At 47.2% G+C, this 22,192-nt stretch overlaps 2 protein-coding genes across 3 annotated transcripts in view; both read left to right on the top strand.

Annotated features, from left to right (window-relative positions):
* The window catches only part of LOC144499965 (interleukin-1 receptor type 2-like), a 1,647,203-nt gene that overhangs the window by 1,061,426 nt on the left and 563,585 nt on the right, over nucleotides 1-22,192 (top strand). The gene's annotated exons all lie outside the window — the stretch shown is intronic.
* Nucleotides 1-22,192, top strand: part of nup98 (nucleoporin 98 and 96 precursor) — a 101,109-nt gene that overhangs the window by 32,682 nt on the left and 46,235 nt on the right. For both annotated transcript variants that reach the window (XM_078222676.1, XM_078222675.1), the window contains 6 exons: nucleotides 159-328; nucleotides 9,368-9,505; nucleotides 10,410-10,545; nucleotides 13,057-13,146; nucleotides 14,794-14,934; nucleotides 20,536-20,669. In XM_078222676.1, coding sequence (XP_078078802.1) covers nucleotides 159-328; nucleotides 9,368-9,505; nucleotides 10,410-10,545; nucleotides 13,057-13,146; nucleotides 14,794-14,934; nucleotides 20,536-20,669 — 809 coding nt within the window. The remainder of the gene's footprint in view (nucleotides 1-158; nucleotides 329-9,367; nucleotides 9,506-10,409; nucleotides 10,546-13,056; nucleotides 13,147-14,793; nucleotides 14,935-20,535; nucleotides 20,670-22,192) is intronic.

The raw sequence follows: 22,192 nt of genomic DNA, 5'->3' as shown, positions 1-22,192 counted from the left end.
TATCTGACAACCACAAGAAGGTGGGCAGGGGGAGCAGGTGGAAACCACTGGACATGGGTGACCTACAGCGCTTGTCTGTCTGTCTCTCTCTCTCTCTCCAGCCTGCCATCAAGGTGCAGTCAGTCCCCTCCATTGATGCCAGCATGTCTGTGTTTCAGGTACTGGTGCTTTTGGCACAACTACGGGTGGCCTCTTTGGCCAGGCGCAGCCGCAGGCCAGCACCGGCCTCTTCGGGAACAAACCCTTCGGATTGGCCACCACCACACAGAGCACCGGCTTCGGTTTTGGCACTGCCAACACCCTGGGTCAACCGAACACCAGCAGCATGGTAAGAGCATCGTGAGTGCCGAGAAGCCGGTGTGCCACGTACTCATTCAGCCCACAACCACCAACTGTGTGGGCTGAGCGGGTGAGGCGATGTGGACAGGCTGCTTGGACTAGACTTGTATTTCCTCAGGTTTATGAGAGTACAGATGATCTAATCGAGGTGTTGAAGGTGATTAAAGGATTCAGGAGGCTTGATCGAGAGAAACTATTTCCTGTGGGCGGGGGACATTCAGAACAAGGGGAAAGAACCTTAAAATTGGAGCCAGGCCATTCAGAGGGGAAGCACTTCCTCACACAAACGGGAGTGGGAATCTGGAACCTTCTCCCTCAAAAAGCTGTTGAGCCTTTGGGAAATTGGGAATTTCAAAACTGGAATTAATCGATTTTTACAAGGGCAAAATACTGCAGATGGCAGAAGTCTGAAATAAGAACAGAAAATGGAGGGAATACAAAGGCAGCATTGCTCAACGCCACTGATCCTTCGTCAGAACTGGCAGCACTTGGATATGTAGCAGTTCTTAAACAAGATGGGGAAAGACTGGCGGACTGGTTTGTGGTAAAGGATTAAAGGTTAACAGGGCCAAGCTGGGTAGAGTTGTGATGCAGAACAGCTTTCATCCGGTTAACGGACTGGATGAACTCGAGGGAATGAAAAGCCTCTTCCTGTTGGGAATGGTTACAGCACAGAAGAAGAGGCTATTCTATGATTTTATTTTTCTCCAAATGCTTATCCAAAAGCCTTCTGAAAACCCACATCGAATCTGTCTCCACCGCGCTCTTGGGCAGTGCATTCCAGATCCTAACCACTCGCTACGTGAAATGTTTTCCCTCTATGGTTGTTGGTTCCTTTGTCAATCTTCTCTTCTGGCTCTCGATCCTTCCGTACACGTGTTGGACTTTAAACCTGATTGCATTCCTTCTTGCTCTGACCTCTTACCTCTCCATACCTTACTATTTCCTACTCTATTGCTATCTGTCTTAGCTAATTCTTTGAGCACTTTTTTGCGCTCTCATGTTACTTTGCAGGGTGATGGGAACCAAGCCTTAAGTTTAAGCCTTCCCTAATAACACTCACAAATCGCCCCACAAGGAGATGGGTCCTAGTTCCGTCTGGTTACAAGCCATCCAGTTTGTACAAACCTCATCTTCCGCAGAACCAATCCAATATTCCAGGAATCTTAAAACCTTCCCTCCTGCTGAGCTATGGGGCAAGAACGAGGAAGTGTAACTAGATCACTTGTTCTGGCAGAGAGCCAGTGCAGGTATCACTGGCTAAATGGCTTCTGTGTTGTAACCATTCTATGATTCTGTAAAGTGCTTTACAGAATCCCAGTGTTATGAATTGATTTGATTTATCATTGTCGTATGTATTAGAAGAAACATAGAAAAACTACAGCACAAAACAGGCCCTTCGGCCCCACAAGTTGTGCCGAACATATCCCTGCCTTCGAGGCCTACCTATAACCCTCCATCCTATTAAGTCCCATGTACTCATCCAGGAGTCTCTTAAAAGTCCCTATTGAGTTTGCCTCCACCACCACTGACGGCAGCTGATTCCACTCGCCCACCACCCTCTGTGTGAAAAACTTCCCCCTAACGTTTCCCCTGTACCTACCCCCCAGCACCTTAAACCTGTGTCCTCTCGGAGCAGCCATTTCCACCCTGGGAAAAAGCCTCTGAGAGTCCACCCGATCTATGCCTCTCAACATCTTATATACCTCTATTAGGTCTCCTCTCATCCTACGTCTCTCCAAGGAGAAAAGACCGAGCTCCTTCAGCCTATCCTCATAAGGCATGCCACTCAATCCAGGCAACATCCTTGTAAATCTCCTCTGCACCCTTTCAATCTTTTCCACATCCTTCCTGTAATGAGGCGACCAGAACTGAGCACAGTACTCCAAGTGGGGTCTGACGAGGGTCTTATATAGCTGCATCATTATCCCTGGACTCCTGAACTCAATCCCTCGATTGATAAAGGCCAGCACACCATACGCCTTCTTAACCACCTCCTCCACCTGCGGGGCCGATTTTAGAGTCCTATGGACCCGGACCCCAAGGTCCTTCTGATCCTCTACAGTACTAAGAGTCTTTCCCTTTATATTGTACTCCTTCATCCCACTTGACCTGCCAAAATGGACCACTACGCACTTATCTGGGTTGAAGTCCATCTGCCACTTCTCCGCCCAGTCTTGCATCCTATCTGTCCCTCTGTAACTTCTGACATCCCTCCAGACTATCCACAACCCCACCAACCTTCGTGTCGTCGGCAAACTTACCAACCCATCCCTCCACTTCCTCATCCAGGTCATTTATGAAAATGACAAACAGCAAGGGTCCCAGAACAGATCCCTGGGGCACACCACTGGTGACCGACCTCCATTTAGAAAAAGACCCATCTATACACACTCTCTGCCTCCTTTGGGCAAGCCAGTTCTGGATCCACAGGGCAGCAGCCCCTTGGATCCCATGCCCTCTCACTTTTTTGAGAAGCCTTGCATGGGGGACCTTAGCGAATGCCTTGCTAAAATCCATATAAACCACATCTACCGCTTTCCCTTCGTCAATGTGTTTCGTCACATTTTCGAAGAACTCCACCAGGCTCGTAAGGCACAATCTGCTTTTGACAAAGCCATGCTGAGTATTCTTGAGCATACTAAACCTCTCTAAATGCTCATAAATCTTGTCCCTCAGGATCTTCTCCTCAGCTTACCAACCACTGAGGTTAGACTCACCGGTCGGTAATTTCCTGGGCTATCCCTATTCCCCTTCTTGAAAATAGGAACCACATCCGCAATCCTCCGGCACCTCTCCCGTCTCCATCGACGACGCAAAGATCATCGCCAGAGGCTCTGCAATATCTTCCCTCGCCTCCCACAGTAACCTGGGGTACATCCCATCCAGACCCGGCAACTTATCTATCTTGATGCCATTCAAAGATTCCAGCACAACCTCTTTGTTAAAGTCCACATACTCAATCTTTTCAGTCCACCGCACGCCCGCAGTACATCCACCCATGTCCTTCTCCTCTGTGAAAACCGAGGCAAAATACTCATTAAGCACCTCTGCCATTTCTACTGGTTCCGTACAGACTTCCCCGCCTTCACCTTTTTATAGGCCCTATTCCTTCACGTCTCAACCTTTTACTCTTCATGTATTTATAGAACGCCTTAGGGTTTTCCTTAATCCTACCTGCCAAGGCCTTCTTGTGACCCCTTCTGGCTCTCCTAATTTCCTTCCTACAAGCCGTATACTCATCTAGATCCCTATCTTCGCCAAGCTCTCTGAACCTTTTGTATGCTTTCCTTTTCTTCTCGACTAGGTCCCGCACAGCTTTCGTGCACCACTGTTCCTTTAACCTACCAACTCCTCCCTGTCTGCTCGGAACATTGTCCTGTAGAACTCTAGACAGACATTCCTTGAAAAACTGCCACCTCTCTTCAGTAGATTTCCCCGAGAATACCTCCTTCCAATTTACTCCCCTAATTTGCTGCCTTATGTCTTCATATTTCCCCTTACTCCATATAAACGCTTTCCTAGCTTGCCTGATTCTCTTTTTCCAATGCAAGCATAAAGGAGATAGAGTTATGATCGCTATCCCCAAGATGCTCTCCCACCGAGAGATCTGACACCTGTCCAGGTTCATTGGTCAGTATCAGATCAAGTACAGCCTCTCCTCTTGTCGGCTTGTCCACATGCTGTGTCAGGAAACCCTCCTGAACACACCTAATGAACTCCTCCCCATCCAATCCCCTTACCCTGGGGATATTCCAATCTATGTTTGGGAAATTAAGCGCGTGAAGTATAAAAGGTAGGCTGCAGTATACAGCGGGCAGCGTCGGGAGCGGGCAGTGGAGTGTGTGGGAAGCAGAGTGTGAGCTATAAGGCTTTGGCTGAAAGGGCGAGCAGGGGTGAGTTGAATTCATTTTTGCACTTTCTACCTGGTACTGGCAAGGTATCTAGAGGGGATGGGTGTGCAGGCAGTGCAATGTTCCTCTTGCACTATGTTTGAGGTGAGGGACGACGACAGTGTCCCTACTGATTACACCTGTGGGAAGTGCACCCATCTGCAGCTCCTCTAAAACCGTGTTAGGGAACTGGAGCTGGAGTTGGATGAACTTAGGATCATCAGGGACGCAGAGATGGCCATAGACACAAGCTTTAGGAATACAGTTACTCCGAGGATTGAAAACAGATGGGTGACGGTGAGAGGGGCTGGGAGGAAGCAGTCCGTGCAGAGATCCCCGGTGGTCGTTCCCCTTAGCAACAAGTATTCCGCTTTGGATACGGTTGAGGGGGATGACATACCAGTGGGGAGCCGCAGTGAGAGGATCTCCAGCACTGTGTCCGTCTCTGTGGCTCGGGAGGGAAAGGGGGAGAGCGGGAGGGCGATAGTTATTGGGGACTCGTTAGTTAGAGGGATAGATAGGAGGTTCTGTGGCAGCAAAAGAGACTCACGGATGGTATGTTGCCTACCGGATGCCAAGGTCCGTGATGTCTCAGACCGTGTTTTCCAGATTCTGAAGGGGGAGGGGAAACAGTCACAAGTCGTGGTACACATTGGTACCAATGACATAGGTAAGAGAAGGGACAGGGATTTAAAGCAGGAATTTCTGGAGCTGGGCTGGAAGCTGAGAGCCAAGACGAAACATGTGGTCATCTCTGGTACGTTACCGGTGCCACGTGATAGCGAGTTGAGGAACAGGGAGAGAGTGCAGTTAAATATGTGGTTGCAGGGATGGTGTAGGAGGGAGGGTTTCAGATACGTGGATAGTTGGAACACGTTCTGGGGAAGGTGGGATCTGTACAAACAGGACGGGGTGCACCTGAACCAGAGGGGCACCAATATCCTCGGAGGGAAATTTGTTACGGCTCTTCAGGGGGGTTTAAACTAATTTGTCAGGGGAGTGGGAAAGGGAGTTGTAGTCCAGAAGTCAGTGAGGGTGGTGAGGTATTGGGGAAGGTATCAGGGTCAAGGGTGGGTACTGGTAGACAGGAAGGTGGGTTGAAGTGTGTCTACTTCAATGCAAGGAGCATCCGGAACAAGGTAGATGAACTTGGGGCGTGGATTGGTACTTGGGACTACGATGTTGTGGCCATTACGGAGACGTGGGTAGAACAAGGACAGGAATGGTTGTTGGACGTTCCGGGGTATAGATGTTTCAGTAAGTGTAGGGAAGCTGGTAAAAGAGGTGGAGGAGTGGCATTGTTAATCAAGGATAGTTTAACGGCTGCGGAAAGGCACTTCGTGGGGGATCTGCACACTGAGGTAATATGGGCTGAAGTTAGAAATAGGAAAGGAGCGGTCACGTTGCTAGGAGTTTACTATAGGCCCCCAAATAGTAATAGAGATGTGGAGGAAGAAATTGCTAAGCAGATTATGGATATGTGTGGGGGTCACAGGGTAGTTGTCATGGGGGACTTTAACTTTCCAAATATTGATTGGAACCTTTGTAGGTCAAATAGTTTGGATGGGGCAGTTTTTGTGCAGTGTGTGCGGGAGGGTTTCCTGACACAATATGTGGATGGGCCGACTAGAGGTGAGGCCACATTGGATTTGGTACTGGGAAATGAACCGGGCCAAGTGTTAGATTTGGTTGTGGGAGAGCAATTTGGAGATAGTGACCACAATTCGGTGTCTTTTGTTATTGCAATGGAGAGGGATAGGGCCGTACGGCAGGGCAAGGTTTACAATTGGGGGAGGGGTAATTATGATGCGATTAGGCAAGAATTAGGGGGCATAAGTTGGGAACAGAAACTGTCAGAGAAAGGAACTAATGAAAAGTGGAACATTTTCAAGGAACAAATACTGGATGTCCTTGATAGGTATGTTCCTGTCAGGCAGGGAGGAAATGGCCGAGTGAGGGAACCATGGTTCACAAAAGAGGTGGAATGTCTTGTGAAAAGGAAGAGGGAAGCTTATGTAGGGATGAGGAAACAAGGTTCAGATGGCTCGATTGAGGGTTACAAGTTAGCAAGGAATGAGCTGAAAAAGGGGCTTAGGAGAGCTAGGAGGGGACATGAGAAGTCCTTGGCGGGTCGGATCAAGGAAAACCCCAAGGCTTTTTACTCTTATGTGAGGAATAAAAGAATGACCAGGGTGAGGTTAGGGCCGGTCAAGGACAGTAGTGGGAACTTGTGTATGGAGTCAGTAGAGATAGGCGAGGTGATGAATGAATACTTTTCTTCAGTGTTCACCAAGGAGAGGGGCCATGTTTTTGAGGAAGAGAAGGTGTTACAGGCTAATAGGCTGGAGGAAATAGATGTTCGGAGGGAGGATGTCTTGGCAGTTTTGAATAAACTGAAGGTCGATAAGTCCCCTGGGCCTGATGAAATGTATCCTAGGATTCTGTGGGAGGCAAGGGATGAGATTGCAGAGCCTTTGGCGTTGATCTTTGGGTCCTCGCTGTCCACGGGGATGGTGCCAGAGGACTGGAGAATGGCGAATGTTGTTCCTCTGTTTAAGAAAGGGAATAGAAATGACCCTGGTAATTATAGACCGGTTAGTCTTACTTCGGTGGTTGGTAAATTGATGGAAAGGGTCCTTAGGGATGGGATTTACGACCATTTAGAAAGATGCGGATTAATCCGAGATAGCACGGATTCGTGAAGAGCAAGTCGTGCCTCACAAATTTGATAGAATTTTTTGAGGAGGTAACTAAGTGTGTTGATGAAGGTAGGGCAGTTGATGTCATATACATGGATTTTAGTAAGGCGTTTGATAAGGTCCCCCATGGTCGGCTTATGATGAAAGTGAGGAGGTGTGGGATAGAGGGAAAGTTGGCCGATTGGATAGGTAACTGGCTGTCTGACCGAAGACAGAGGGTGGTGGTCGATGGAAAATGTTCGGATTGGAGGCAGGTTGCTAGCGGTGTGCCGCAGGGATCAGTGCTTGGTCCTCTGCTCTTTGTGATTTTTATTAATGACTTCGAGGAGGGGGCTGAAGGGTGGATCAGTAAATTTGCTGATGACACCAAGATTGGTGGAGTAGTGGATGAGGTGGAGGGCTGTTGTAGGCTGCAAAGAGACATAGATAGGATGCAAAGCTGGGCTGAAAAATGGCAAATGGAGTTTAACCCTGATAAATGTGAGGTGATTCATTTTGGTAGGACAAATTTAAATGTGGATTACAGGGTCAAAGGTAGGGTTCTGAAGACTGTGGAGGAACAGAGAGATCTTGGGGTCCATATCCACAGATCTCTAAAGGTTGCCAGTCAAGTGGATAGAGCTGTGAAGAAGGCCTATAGTGTGTTAGCTTTTATTAACAGGGGGTTGGAGTTTAAGAGCCGTGGGGTTATGCTGCAACTGTACAGGACCTTGGTGAGACCACATTTGGAATATTGTGTGCAGTTCTGGTCACCTCACTATAAGAAGGATGTGGAAGCGCTGGAAAGAGTGCAGAGGAGATTTACCAGGATGCTGCCTGGTTTGGAGGGTAGGTCATATGAGGAAAGGTTGAGGGAGCTAGGGCTGTTCTCTCTGGAGCGGAGGAGGCTGAGGGGAGACTTAATAGAGGTGTATAAAATGATGAAGGGGATAGATAGAGTGAACGTTCAAAGACTATTTCCTCGGGTGGATGGAGCTATTACAAGGGGGCATAACTATAGGGTTCGTGGTGGGAGATACAGGACGGATATCAGAGGTAGGTTCTTTACGCAGAGAGTGGTTGGGGTGTGGAATGGACTGCCTGCAGTGATAGTGGAGTCAGACACTTTAGAAACATTTAAGCGGTTATTGGATAGGCACATGGAGCACACCAGGATGATAGGGAGTGGGATAGCTTGATCTTGGTTTTGGAAAAGGTTCGGCACAACATCGTGGGCCGAAGGGCCTGTTCTGTGCTGTACTGTTCTATGTTCTATGTTCTATCACAACAACTCTGCTATTACTGCATCTCTCCAGGATCTGTTTCCCTTTCTGCTCCCCTGTTACTATTGGGCGGCCTATAGAAAACTCCCAGCAAAGTGATCGACCCCTTCCCACTCCGAACTTCCACCCACAGAGACTCTGTGGACAATCCCTCCGGAGCATACACCCTCTCTACAGCTGTGACACTATCCCTGATCAGCAGTGCCACTCCACCCCCTCTCTTGCCTCCCACCCTGTCCTTCCTGAAACATCTGAATCCCGGCACCTGGAGTATCCAGTCCTGTCCCTGAGACATCCAAGTCTCCATAATGGCCACCACATCAACTTCCAGGCATCGATCCACGCTCTGAGCTAATCCCCTTTATTCACTATACTCCTGGCATTAAAGTAAACACATCTCAATCCTTTGGTCTGAGCTCTCCCCTTCTCTATCTCCCGTCCATCCTCCCTCTTGCACTGTCTCTGTTTGCGAGCTAACTTCCTCGCTCCCAGTCACCTCGTCTCGATCCCCTCCCCCCAACCTATCTAGTTTAAACTCTCCCCAGTAGCCTTAGCCAACCTTCCTGCCAGAATATTGGTCCCCCTGGGATTCAAGTGCCACCCGTTTTTTGTGTACAGGTCACACCTGCCCCTAAAGAGGTCCCAATGGTCCAGGAACCTGAATCCCTGCCCCCTGCACCAGTCCCTCAGCCACACGTTCATCCTCCACCTCACTCCATTCCTGCCCTCACCCTCCAGTGGCACAGGCAGCAATCCTGAGATTACTACCTTTGCTTTCCTCCTTCTCAGCTGTCTCCCTAATTCCCTATACTCTCTTTTCATGACCCCTTCCTTCCCACATCAGCGGTACCAATATGTACCGCTACCTCCAGCTCCTTGTTTCTTGCACGCTATACAGACAAAGCATACCGTACTTGGAGGAGAAAGGAGAGAGTGCAGAGTGTAGTGTTACATATATAGTGAGGGTGCAGAGAAAGATCAATTTAATAGAGATTGAATTAGAGCATTGTTAGAGAGTTTGAGTTGGAGTACAGTTTTCGAAGCATAGAACAAGATTGAGAATTCGAGGATATGCTGGGCACAGCTTGCAAGAAGTCGCCTCACTCCGGTGAAAGGTGCTGTAGAAATGCCGGTTGTTTCTCTCCGAGCACTAACCTCGCCCTCTGCTCCTCAGAGTTTATTTGGAACTGCCCCGGTCTCACAGTCGAGTGGGATCTTTGGAACCAACACCAACACCAGTACCGGCAATGCGTTTGGCACAGGGGGCGGTCTCTTTGGCAATACCAATGCTGCTTTCACCAACGTCAACAATGTGAGTACCAGAGTAGCAGGTCAGTGTAACTTTCTAACCAAGTCTGACCCATGGCCATCCTGGAACAAAGGAAATGACAGCTTCAAACTCCCAACTCCAACAAATCAATGAAATTCACAAACCATTAAAATAAAATATAGAATTGAAAAGCAGAGTGACTTTGTTAAATTGTATCAAACCTTGATTAGACCGTGCTTGGAGTTCTCGGTACAATTTGGATCCCTGTAGAAAGGGTGTAAGAGTGGCAAAGGTGAAGTAAAGATTCACATGGGGAATACCAACACTGAGGTGAAACTGTTCAAGGATTGTATTGACTGGGGTACTTATAACTAAAGAAAGAGAGTTTGTTGGAGGGGTTGCGTGATGGAGGTCCTTAAAATTATTTAAGGGTTCCATAGGGTAGATGTAGAGAAAATTTGTCCACTTGTCACAGACCTTAAATTTCAAAAAAATATATTCATTGATTGGATGCCAGCATCACTGGTCCAGCCCTCATAAATCCAATGGGGAATTCAAGAGGAATGTCTTTACTCAGAGTGATGAGGATGTGGAACTCACTACCACAGTGAGTGATCTAAGATCAATAAACACAAGGCAGATATAGAGGGATATGCTGATAGGATTGGAGGAGTCTCGTGTAGAGCCATTGGTATGGTCCTGTAGGGCTGAGGGTTGGGACAAGTGAGATGCTTTGACCGTGGCGGTGTATAGGGATGGGCAAGTGAGTCTGGCAGTATCTGGAATTTGGAAGGCTTGGTGAGGAGTTGGGTGAAAGAGGATTGGTTATTGTGTAATTTTCTCATTTACCAGGCTGTAGAATGGGGTGGGTTACCATGGATTGGTGGGGGTAGAACTGGCTCTTAACTGTCTGCTTGTGAACTGTATTTTTCTCTCTCTTTCACAGACCCTGTTTGCTAACAAACCCGCTGGGTTTGGAACAGCTACGACGAGCGCTTCCACCTTCGGCGCAGCTGGTGCTGGACTCTTTGGTACTAAGCCAAGCCTGACAATCGGAGCCGGCGCCAACACTTCAAACTTTGGTGTGTGAGAGCAAAGCTTCCCTCGCCCCAGTTTCTGTTACCCATGCTGGATATCAAACAACTGGCTCACGTCCAGGCAGGCAATCGCATTCCAATGGGAATGCTTTCCTATAGGAAGCAGCCTACTATCTCTCTCTCCAGGGGATTTCACAGAATTGTTACACTGCAGGAGGAGGAAATTTCACCTATTGGTCTGCACGGGAATGTTCAATTTGCTAACTGCCATTCACCTGCCTTCTCCCTGTAACTCTGCACAATCTGTGCTTCCAAATAATAGCATGAATTCCCTTTTGAAAGCCTTGAGTAAACCTGCCTCCACCATGCACTCGAGCAGTGCTTTGCAGGCTTTAACCACTCGCTGCGGGAAATAGTTTTTGTTTTATTTGCAAATTAAGTCTGTGCTCTCATTGCTTTCATGACTGGGGGCAATTTCTCCCAGTCTACTCGTCCGGGTTCTGAAAGCTTCTCTCAATCCTCAGTTCTCCAAGCAAAATAGTCTTAAATTCTCCAATCTATTTCCGTCACCAAATTTCCTCATTGCTGGAATCATTTTCATGGATCCTTCCTACACTCTCTTCGAAGCCTCCACATCTTTCCTGAAGTGCGCTGCCCAGAACTGACATAATACTCCAGTTTGAGGTCGATCTAGTGTCTTTACAAGGTCAACATAACCTCCTTGCTCTTGTACTCCTAGCCCTATTAATAAAGGCTAGGATACTGTCTGCTTTATTAGCTGCTCTCTCAATCTGTCCTGCCACCTTCAGTGATCTATGTCCCTCTGCTCCTGAAATAAAAACAAAATGCTGGATAGACTGGTCTGGCAGCATCTGTGGATGGAAAAACGTTTTTGATCCTCATCACTTCATCAGAAGACTTTCTCTGCTCCTGCACTCGTTAAGAGTTGTAGCCTTTATTTTATTGTCTCTGCGTTCTTCCTACCAAGATTAGTCACTTCTCATTTCTCCGTATTGAAATTGTCTGCCACTTATCCACCAAGTTATCTGTGTCCTTTTGAAGTTCTATATAGTTCTCAGTTCACAATACTTCCAAATTTCATATCTGCAAATTTTAACATTGTGCCATGTGCACCAAGGTCTAGGTCTCAGTCCTGTCCCCGTCATCTGTCGCTGATCGCCACTGGGCTCGTCAGTGTGGGGTGTGCGTTGGTTTCCTCCAGTTAGATGCCTGGTGTGAGACATCTTTTAACATGGGAATGCATTTGCACATCAGCAGACACACGGTCCTTGACAGGTCCAGTTCCAGTGGCAATGGAACCTCTCTTACTGGGGTTCTCCCTCCTGCTCCAGTCTTCATCCACCATTGTAGCCTTTGATACCATACACATATCTTCCACCTGATCCGCTATTTGAGGATTTTTTTTGGGTTGCCCTTTGTCTGGTTCCTCTGCTCTGACCTTGCCGTCATGGCTGACCCTGCCAGGAATTTAAACCTCCCAACGACATCACTGTCAGGATCAGCGGAACGTTCAAGCCTCTCCACACAGCAAGGTGGCAATCCAAAGAAAGGATCTGCCGTGCATTCGGCCCACTAAGGCAACTTTATTACCTGCTTATAAGCAGCAACACCAAATGTCCTATCCTACTCCACCAGCTATCATCCACCTCCTCTGCTCTGGGTTAATCTCATCATTGTTCAGCTCAGCTCCTCTCCCGCACCTCTGGCCTTATTCCCACTGAACTGATCTCCCAACCTCCTTTCCTGGCCCCCAGGTTAGACATTATTGTTAACTGCTCTCTCTTCAGGAACTGTCTCCATCGTTCAAGTGGGGTCCTGCAGGGGATCAGTGTTTAGGCTATTAACAATATACATTAGTGACTTGGAGGAAGGAGCCGAAATAAATATTTGGCATGAAACTTGGTGAGAAGGTGAATGTTCTGAGGCTTCGAGGAAATTTAGACAAGCCTTCGGCTGCCTGGGCCGTAAGGTCTGTAATTCCCTCCCTGAACCTCTCCGCCTCTCTAGCTCACTTTCCTCCTTTAAGACTCTCCTTAAAACCCACATCTTTGAGTTTTTGGTCATCTCCTAATATCGTCTTGTGTAGTTTGGTGTCATCTTTTGTTTTGTAATGCTCTTATGAAGCAGCTTGGGACTTTGTTTGTCTCAATGGTGGTGGTTGTTTTTCCAGCCTCAGTGTCAATGTGACACCCTCTGTAAAGCTAGTGTATCCTTGCTGAGGCTCAGCACACTGCTGAGTGCTGTGATATACTTTCAGTTCCTGTAGTTGGGATTTTGTCACCTCTTCTTCCTTTAAAATGCTGATTCTTGTTCATGTTTAATCGGTTCCACATCTGAATGATACTCCGTGTCCAGGCCTCCTGGATCACTGTGGAACCTCCAGAGCCAATTGCACAGTTAGAATCTCTGACCCCCTTAATATGTCCTGATGTTGTTCGGAACAGGAAGGTTGCTGGGCTATGGTGTGACAGGGGTTGTGTGTTTTAATTGGAAGATAACACCGTGTGACTTGCTGCTTTGGATCTGATATTCCAGGATTTGGAGCGAATGCTGCAACTGGTCTATTCGGGACTAAACCTGCAACGGGAGCACTCGGAACGACACTCGGAGGTGGATTCGGATCGGGTGAGTTGTGAAGGATATACAGGATATTTAACATTGCACTGGGCTTGTGTAGCACCTTCCAGGTGGCTGTGCAGATTAGCAGAAACATTGATTTGTATTCTGCAAAAAGCTTTTCCATTTCTGCCTCTGAAAGTTACAACTGACCCCAAACCTTCCACAGCTTTTTGGGGAGAGTTCCAGATTTCCACTCTTAGTGAAGAAAGCTGCTTCCTAACATTTATCCTTTATCATTTTTAACACTCCTATTAGATCACTCATAGAAATCATAGAACCCCTACATTGCAGAAAGAGGCCATTTGGCCCATCGAGTCTGCACCGACCACAATTCCACCCAGGCCCTACTCCCATATCCCTACATATTTACCCTCTAATCCCTCTAACCTATGCAGCCCAAGACACTGGGGCAATTTTTTAGCATGGCCAATCAACCTAACCCGCACATCTTTGGACTGTGGGAGGAAACCGGAGCACCCGGAGGAAACCCACGCAGACACGAGGAGAACGTGCAAACTCCACACAGACAGTGACCCAAGCCGGGAATCGAACCCAGGTCCCTGGAGCTGTGAAGCAGCAGTGCTAACCACTGTGCTACCGTGCTGCCCACTCGTCATCTTCTAAGCTCATAGGAGTAGAAGCCAAGTGTCTGCACCCTGTCCTTTCAGCCAGAAATTCTTCAGGTTGATTTCTGGTTGATAAACAGGAGAGTTGAGATCTTTCTTTGAGCTCAGTTGGTGCAAGGAAGAAATTAGCCAAGGGTCTTTGTCTGGTGCACTTTGTAGGGAAGTGAGTGATGGGTGAGGGCTGACTTGACCTGTGGTGTCCAGTCGAGAGTAAATAGGTTGGGGCCATGCAGTGGTTTGTTACGAGAGAAACGAGACCCGTGCTGGAGCCCAATCAACAGTGTGGAACTTTCTAGCATGTAGATTGGTGGAACCGAATGGTACGGATTAAGCAGGAGTTAGATAAGTACAAAGGGATTTGAAGGTTATGCTGGGAGGAGGCAGAACATGAATGCTGACCAATTCTAATCTGCACTGTGTCACCCCGTAACACTATCCCTGTAAGAGTCGAGTAAAATAGACCCAACAAGGACACAAAAATCTCATTGTTTCTGTTAAATGGCCATACAAAATTGAGAAACAGACGGTGGTCTGTCGCACTGTGACACCTGGAACATTGTGGTTAGACCGTCATTGTCGTAATGCGCAGACAGGCCTGTCTAGCCAATCCCCTGTCAGTGGGCAGGTATAACCATAACACCGGTGTTGTCCATCGAAATCGAAACCCTACAGTGCAGAAGGAGGCCATTCGGCCCATCGAGTCTGCACAGACCACAATCCCACCCAGGCTCTACCCCCACATATTTACCCGCTAATCCCTCTAACCTACGCATCCCAGCAATCTAAGGGGCAATTTTTAACCTGGCCAATCAACCTAACCCGCACATCTTTGGACTGTGGGAGGAAACCGGAGCACCCGGAGGAAACCCACGCAGACACGAGGAGAATGTGCAAACTCTACACAGACAGTGACCCGAGCCGGGAATCGAACCCGGGTCCCTGGAGCTGTGAAGCAGCAGTGCTAACCACTGTGCTACCGTGCCGCCCAGTTCATCTTGATTTGCAATGATTTTGTTTTCTTCCTTAGCTCTGGGTGCTGGGCAGACATCCTTGTTCGGCAGCACTCAGCCCAAACTGGGCACCACTCTTGGAGCAGGGGCGTTTGGAGCAGGCGTCTTCAACGCAGCCAATGCCGGTGTGGGATTCGGGACACCTCAGGCCCCCATCTGTAAGTAACCTTTGTACCAGGCGTGTGTGATCTGCGTTTAGTCAACATTGTAAACTCAGTTCGCCCGAAACTCTTGCTGCCCCATCCAAGCCCTCACTGTCACATCCACCCCATCCATCCACCATCGCTGTGCCTAACTAATCCATGTTGGCTTCCAGTTAAGTTTCATCCTTGCTTTCAAATCCCTCAGTGGCCTTTCCCTCCCTATCTCCATTGTCCTTCTGCATTGCCAGTCTTCCAGATCATCTCATTCCCTCCCTCCAATTTTAGCATCGCACATCCCTGATTTTCTCCTTCATTCAGCTGCCTGGGCCCTAAGTTTCCTTCACACCCAGTGGTTCCCGACCTGTGGTCCACAAGCTCCTGCAGGTGGTCCATCAGGGAGGGAAATGCAATTAGGTGTACCTCATATAGACAAACACTTCTTGAAGACCTAAGTTAGACAAATGTCAGGTGGGAAAGAAAGTTGCCAAAGTATTTTGTGTCCTTGGTGCTGTGTGACGAGGAGAGACTCTGATTGCTGCTGAAGAAATTGAGGGCAGATAGAAAGACCACCTACTGCAGACTTGAGAAATACGATCAGGATTATGAAGGATACCAGAATGAGCTCGGTCTTGACAAGTGCTTTTTAATGTCTGCGTTGCCTATTTCTGAGGAATGGAACTCCTTTGCCGTTATAGTTTTCCATCGTGTCCAGATCTCATGGTGTTGCTTATTGCAACACACTTCACCGAGTTCTACAGGAGGGGCTACAAAACCCTGCTCCTGTGCCCTCTCACATGGAGGTGTTTCCTCTGGCTGCGGCACTGAGCTGGCCTTTACTGCCACTGTTAGCTGGCTCTCGGACTCTAAGGGACACGCGCAAACTGAAACCACGCTACCTGATTCAAAAAGGATGACTGATGAATGGATGGGAGGTGTGCAGAGCTTCACTGCAGCACCAGACAACCAGTTGTGATCTGAGTTGTGCGGCTGGTGGGATCTTGCACAGCGCACAGAATGTAACTACAAAGAGATTTGACCTGACCAAAGAAATCATTCCTGAAGTTATCAGTACAGTCGGAGAATAGAAGCGAGAGCTGCAGAGTTATTTTGATAAAGAAACGAGAGTGGTTGAAGATGCATCAGTGGCCACCAAGTCCTAGAGGCAGATTGACTTCCCATCTATTTCCTCGAGTGAGCACATGTAAGCAATAAGTCAACACAGCCCAACTTCCTCAACACTGTTCATTACTCATCTGATCAAAATGTATATGGCTGAGAGATGCCTAATGGAGATCACGGAGGGCAGCAGGAATGTTGGGTTACCGTTAAATGAAGTAAAGTACCGTCAAATGATACTTGAAACTTGTACATCTGATGTGCTAAGTGTAATTTTACAAGGTGTAAATTTTAAATTTAAGCTTAAATTTAAAGACATGCACAATTCTTGGGAAAATGGAGAGTTCAGTGAAGACAGATGGTTTTCCAACTTTCAGTTGGCGGAAGTAAATACACAGATGAAGCTAATAAGGAACCATCCAACGTGGACCCTCCGCTCCATTTCTTAGCAGAGCTGATTGAATGGGAAAATCATTTGAAAGGTCAAAAGAGAATGAGCTGAAAGCAGATCCAGAACTGGCCACAGCAGTCACCACAATTCCCAAGAACTTCAGTCAATATGTTCCACCTCCAATAGAAGCTAAACCTGGTCTCCAGACTTGTCATTGTTCAGCGTTTCCAGATGCTAATGCAAGGACCCAGCAGAGTTCAGCATCAATCTCTGCAGAATGACCAGCTCCTTGCTCCCAATTTATCTGGAGCAATAATTACAGAATACAATCCGCATCTCTCACAGTTCAAAATGGTAACTGTGAGATATTCGCCAGCATTTCCCAGAGCTGAGAAAAACAGCCCTGAAACCAAAACAGGGTATCTTTAAAAACAATACGGAAAGATTGAGGTAGTTTTGGTGACAGGAACTTGCGGCAACGGCAGAAAATGTTGAATTTAAAGATGCGTTCATAGAAATCATAGAAACCCTACAGTGCAGAAGGAGGCCATTCGGCCCATCGAGTCTGCACCGACCACAATCCCACCCAGGCCCTACCCCCACACATTTTCCCCGCTAATCCCTCTAACCTACGCATCCCAGGACTCTTTAAGGGGCAATTTTTTTTTTTAACCTGGCCAATCAACCTAACCCGCACATCTTTGGATTGTGGGAGGAAACCGGAGCACCCGGAGGAAACCCACGCAGACACGAGGAGAATGTGCAAACTCCACACAGACAGTGACCCGAGCCGGGAATCGAACCCGGGACCCTGGAGCTGTGAAGCAGCAGTGCTAACCACTGTGCTACCGTGCCGCCGCATTGCAGCCACAGGCAAAGAGCTGAAGCCAGGTTTTCACAAATACAGGTGTTGATGTATATGGACTGATATCTGAAAGTGGTTTGCATCATACATTAAAGTATCAAGTAATCCACATCCTCAGCCCAGCAGACTGTACGCGGGAAGATCTGCACTGCACATTGCCATTGAACAGCTTGCAGGGGTCTAAAGAATCACACAAAGTGGAAGCAACATATGTTGGACAGTTGACATTCATCCAATCTAACAAGCTCATGGCACCCAACAATACAGAGAGAATAGCAGAGGTGGAGCTTCTAAATAAATCATATGGTGACCGGGGCATTCACGCAGCTAACATCATGAGTCACATAAATCTGAAAATGAATATCCCAGTGCATATAAAGTGACAACTTGTGTAAAGAAACGGTGTTGAACAAAAGCAGGAAGAAACCAGCATTGAAACCACAAGACCTGGATGCGAAAGAGCTGAAACTCCATTGTAAGAAAATAGTGGCTTAAAAGATGATTCTAAAGTTAGCTCAAACTGCAGTACGCGGCATGTGGGTAGTGAACCTGACATGAACAAATAGTTCTGTCGGGCAGCATGGTCGGTGCAGGCTTGGAGAGCCGAAGGGCCTGTTCCTGAGCTGTAATTTTCTTTATTCCTTGCTTGAAACAAACTGGGAAAACTATAACGATAAAGGAGTTCCATTCCTCAGAAGTAGGCAATGCAGACAGTTCGATTTCCTGGTGAACACAAAGCACACTGGGTCCTGATAAGGCTAATGCAGCCATTAACTGCAAAGATCTGCTAATCACATGGCCGTTTCGGAGGAAGCAGTTAAAACAGTTAATTTTATCAAGGCCCGTCCACTGAATTGGCAAATATTTGCAGTTCCATGTGACAAGATGGACAGTGATCACCATCCACTACCTCTGCGCACACATCTGTCAACTCCCCGAAGAAAAGTACTCGCTCATCTTTTCAACTTGCATGATGAAGTGAAGTTTTTTTTACTTGACTCCCAAGTTTGAACTCTGTGATTTTCCAGTGACTTGCCAAATTGGGCTTTGGAGAAAATCAGTGACATTTTTCATGTAGCAGGACAAAGTAGAAGCGATGGTCAGTAAAATAAAGATGTGGCCAAACAGCTTGAGCAGTCACATTACAACACCTGTGAATCTTCTGGCTGCAGCAAAAAATGTAGCTTTCAAAAAGTGTGAAATGTGACATCAGGGAGCACCTGCAACGTTTGGAAAAACAGCTCCTCTCGTACCTCCCTGTCCCCGACACACCGCTTCAACTGGATACAAGATCCCTCTGCAAACCTTGATGGTGATGTCCTTGTAAACCTGACCTTGACAGAGCAAGACCACCTTGTGGAACTGTCCTGTGACAGTGCTTAAAGTTAGATTCATCTCAAAACTACCTGACTAATCTTTGGCTTAAAGTTGCTTTGGTACACCCAGAACTGTCCCAACAAGGCAGTAAAGTTTAATGCCTTTTCCTACAACCTACCTTTGCGAAACTGGATTTTCTGGGCTTGTTGCCTTGAAGAGCAAATATTGGGAAAATTTTAACGTTGAACCAGATCTCTGATTTGAGACTGTCATCCCTGGAACTGACATCCAGCATTTGATGTCTGTTAAACAACATCTACCTTCTCGTAGCATTTCCACTGGAAGGCTTACCACAGGTAAATGTGCTGTGACCAGTGCAATATAGTTGTGCATCATAGGCTATTAAAAATAGCTGTATTTTTAATACCCGTTGATATACAAGTTTGACTCCTATCACCGAGAGGCGATCTAAAAACAAAATGTTTAAAACAGCTTGCGTATATTGTGGTTCACAAAAGCTTTCGATGACAATCTAGTGGTCGCACGAAGGAAAAGGTTGGGAATCACTGCTTTAGACACTCGATTGCTATCACTGAATCCTCCACTGTCAACATCTGGGAGTTACCATTGACCCAGAAACTGAACTGGACCAGCCCTGTGAATACTGTGGATACAAGAGCAGGTCAAAGGCTGGGAATTTTAAGAAAGTAACTCCCCTCCTGACTCCCAAAGCCTGTCGACCATCTACACAGCACAGGTTAGGAGTGTCGTGTATTACTCTCCACTTGCCTGGATAAGTACAAGTCCAACAAAACTCAAGAAGCTCAACACCATCCAGGACAAAGCAACCCACTTGATTGGCATTCCTTCCACAACCTTCAACATTCATTCCCTCCACCACCAATGCACAGTGGCAGCAGTGTGTATCACCTACAAAATGCACTGTAACAACGCAGGAAGGCTGCTTTGATAGCACCTTCCAAACCCACAACCACTGCAATCTAGAAGATCAAAGGCAGCAGATATAGGGAAATCGCGCCACCTGCAAGTTCCCCTCCAAGCATCTCACCATCCTGACTTGGGAATATATTGCTGTTACTTCACTGTCGCTGGGTCAAAATCCTGGAACTCCCTCTATAACAGCACTGTGGGTGTACCTACACCACATGGACTGCAGTGGTACAAGAAGGCAGCTCACCACCTTCTCAAAGGTAGTTACGGATGAGCAATAAATACTGGCCTAACCAGTGGCACCCACATGCCATAAACAGTTGGAATAAATCTCCTGAACATCTACCTCTGGCCAATGGCCAGTTTTATTTAATAGTCGGCCGTGGTATATATTTTACTCCATTAAAGACACTAAATTTCAGCAATATTGGTGAAAAGGGAGACATGTTGCTGAAGCTTTTTGTCTTGCACCCATCAGGGCAAATGCAAGAATACCAAATTTCAAACAATCAACAGTTTGTTACAGGGGAAAACGTTGCTGATTGGTTGGCAAGTAGACTGGCCGAGACATTGCCACGGTGAAAGTAGCAGGGGACTCTAGGTTCCCCAGACTCCTGGGTAATTCTAAGAAGGCGCAAGACTTAAATATGTTCCTTTTTCTCTTGCAGAGAACAGGTCCCTGTGTGTAAATGCGTGCACTTCTAGTCAGTGTAGATGAGACTAGTTACGAGCTCGACTGATTATCTTAGTAGTTAGTTGTCAGTCCACTCGGGATTGTTCAACACATGCTGGCCAATCACGGAATTGCATTTCACAGTAGATGTTTTGTTTTTGGCTTTGCGAGCGGAGGTTGGTTGAATGCGGTCTCTGCAATTACTTGGGGGATGGGCACACCCTCCTGTGAATGAATTAAAAATTTGTAATGTATGTTTGTTCTCTGCTAGTTTTATCTCTCATTTTTCCCCTTCTGTTACAGGCCTGACTGACCTAAATGCCTCTGCCACACATCAGGCCGTGTTACAGCAGCAGCTCAATGCTCTGGCCTACACCCCTTTTGGAGACTCCCCACTCTTCAGAAATCCCATGGTTGATCCAAAGAAGAAAGAGGAGGTAAGCTCCCAGAGTGCCGTTCCTTGGGTACAAGCCCATGATAAGACCATAAGACATAGGAGCGGAAGTAAGGCCATTCGGCCCATCGAGTCCACTCCACCATTCAATCATGGTTGATTTCAACTCCATTTACCCGCTATAAGATGCAGGACTCAATCCTTGCCTGGCTAAATTCACAGCCGTTTCGTAGTGAGGCTGGGCAAGTTCCGAGTTGTATAATATGACTTTGTTGCAGCAACAATATGTGCTATGGATTTTAGCCCCATAACATTTTTAAAATACTTCTGTGGAAGATTTTCCCCATTTTTACAAACAATGAATCAAACCCTCCAGGATTGGTACAGTGCAGCATAATCATTTTTCCACATATACATACAGAAAAGACTGACAAATATAATTACGATTGGAATATCAGTTAAAATTAATTATGACCATTGTAATCGGCACCTCCGTACGGATAATGAAAGGATATTTCAGAGTGAGGGAATAACAGGATAAACCGTGAGCGTGTGACACAATGGTACACCCTCCTCACCCACCAGATGACAAGCTACATAGCATAAGGGAGCCTCTGTGGAGTCAAATACAACCAGTCAGAGCCTAAAATAGCATTCCAAAACCTCAACAGTGAAAGGATATCCCAGGAAAGGGAATATCGGATACAACTCCAAACCCAAGATATGGTGTGACAGTATACACTCTCACACACCAAATAACAGGAGTAGAGCTACACAGCCTTTGAATGCAGCCCAGGTATCTAAACTCACCCCTGGACCCAGAGATAACAGGATACCTTCCATTAGGGAGACTAAACCTAGAATATAATCTCCACACCTTCTAAAGTACGGATTTTCAAAATCGCTGCAGTTCTTGCCTACACAGCCAAAGAAAGTAAGAAATATTGAGACAAGTAAAAGAACCACCAATAAGCTAAGGATTCTCTCACCATGCTGGGGTTCACCACAAAGCAGCCACACTGGTGATGCTGCTCAGCCCATCAGCCAGAAAGTTTCACCCATTTTCCACCAGCTGGAAGAAGAATAGTCGAGACATCCACAAACGAGATATCTCGGGGATATACAACACCCCACCTATCGCCAAGATTTTTAAAAATTTATTCATGGGACATGGGCATTACTGGCTGGCCATTTATTGCCCGACGGCAGTTGAGACTCAGCCACATTGCTGTGACTCTCTGGAGTCACGTGGGCCAGACCAGGTAAGGACGGCAGATTTCCTTCCCTAAAGGACATTAGTGAACCAGATGGGTTTTTCCAACAATCGACAATGAATCATAGAATCATAGAAACCCTACAGTGCAGAAGGAGGCCATTCGGCCCATCGAGTCTGCACCGACCACAATCCCACCCAGGCCCTACCCCCACATATTTACCCGCTAATCCCTCCAACCTACGCATCTCAGGACTCTAAGGGGCAATTTTTAACCTGGCCAATCAACCTAACCCGCACATCTTTGGACAGTGGGAGGAAACCGGAGCACCCGGAGGAAACCCACGCAGACA

Source organism: Mustelus asterias, chromosome 10, assembly GCF_964213995.1.
Source record: "Mustelus asterias chromosome 10, sMusAst1.hap1.1, whole genome shotgun sequence".
Classification (NCBI taxonomy): Eukaryota; Metazoa; Chordata; class Chondrichthyes; order Carcharhiniformes; family Triakidae; genus Mustelus; species Mustelus asterias.
This window is presented reverse-complemented; position numbering and strand designations above follow the sequence as displayed.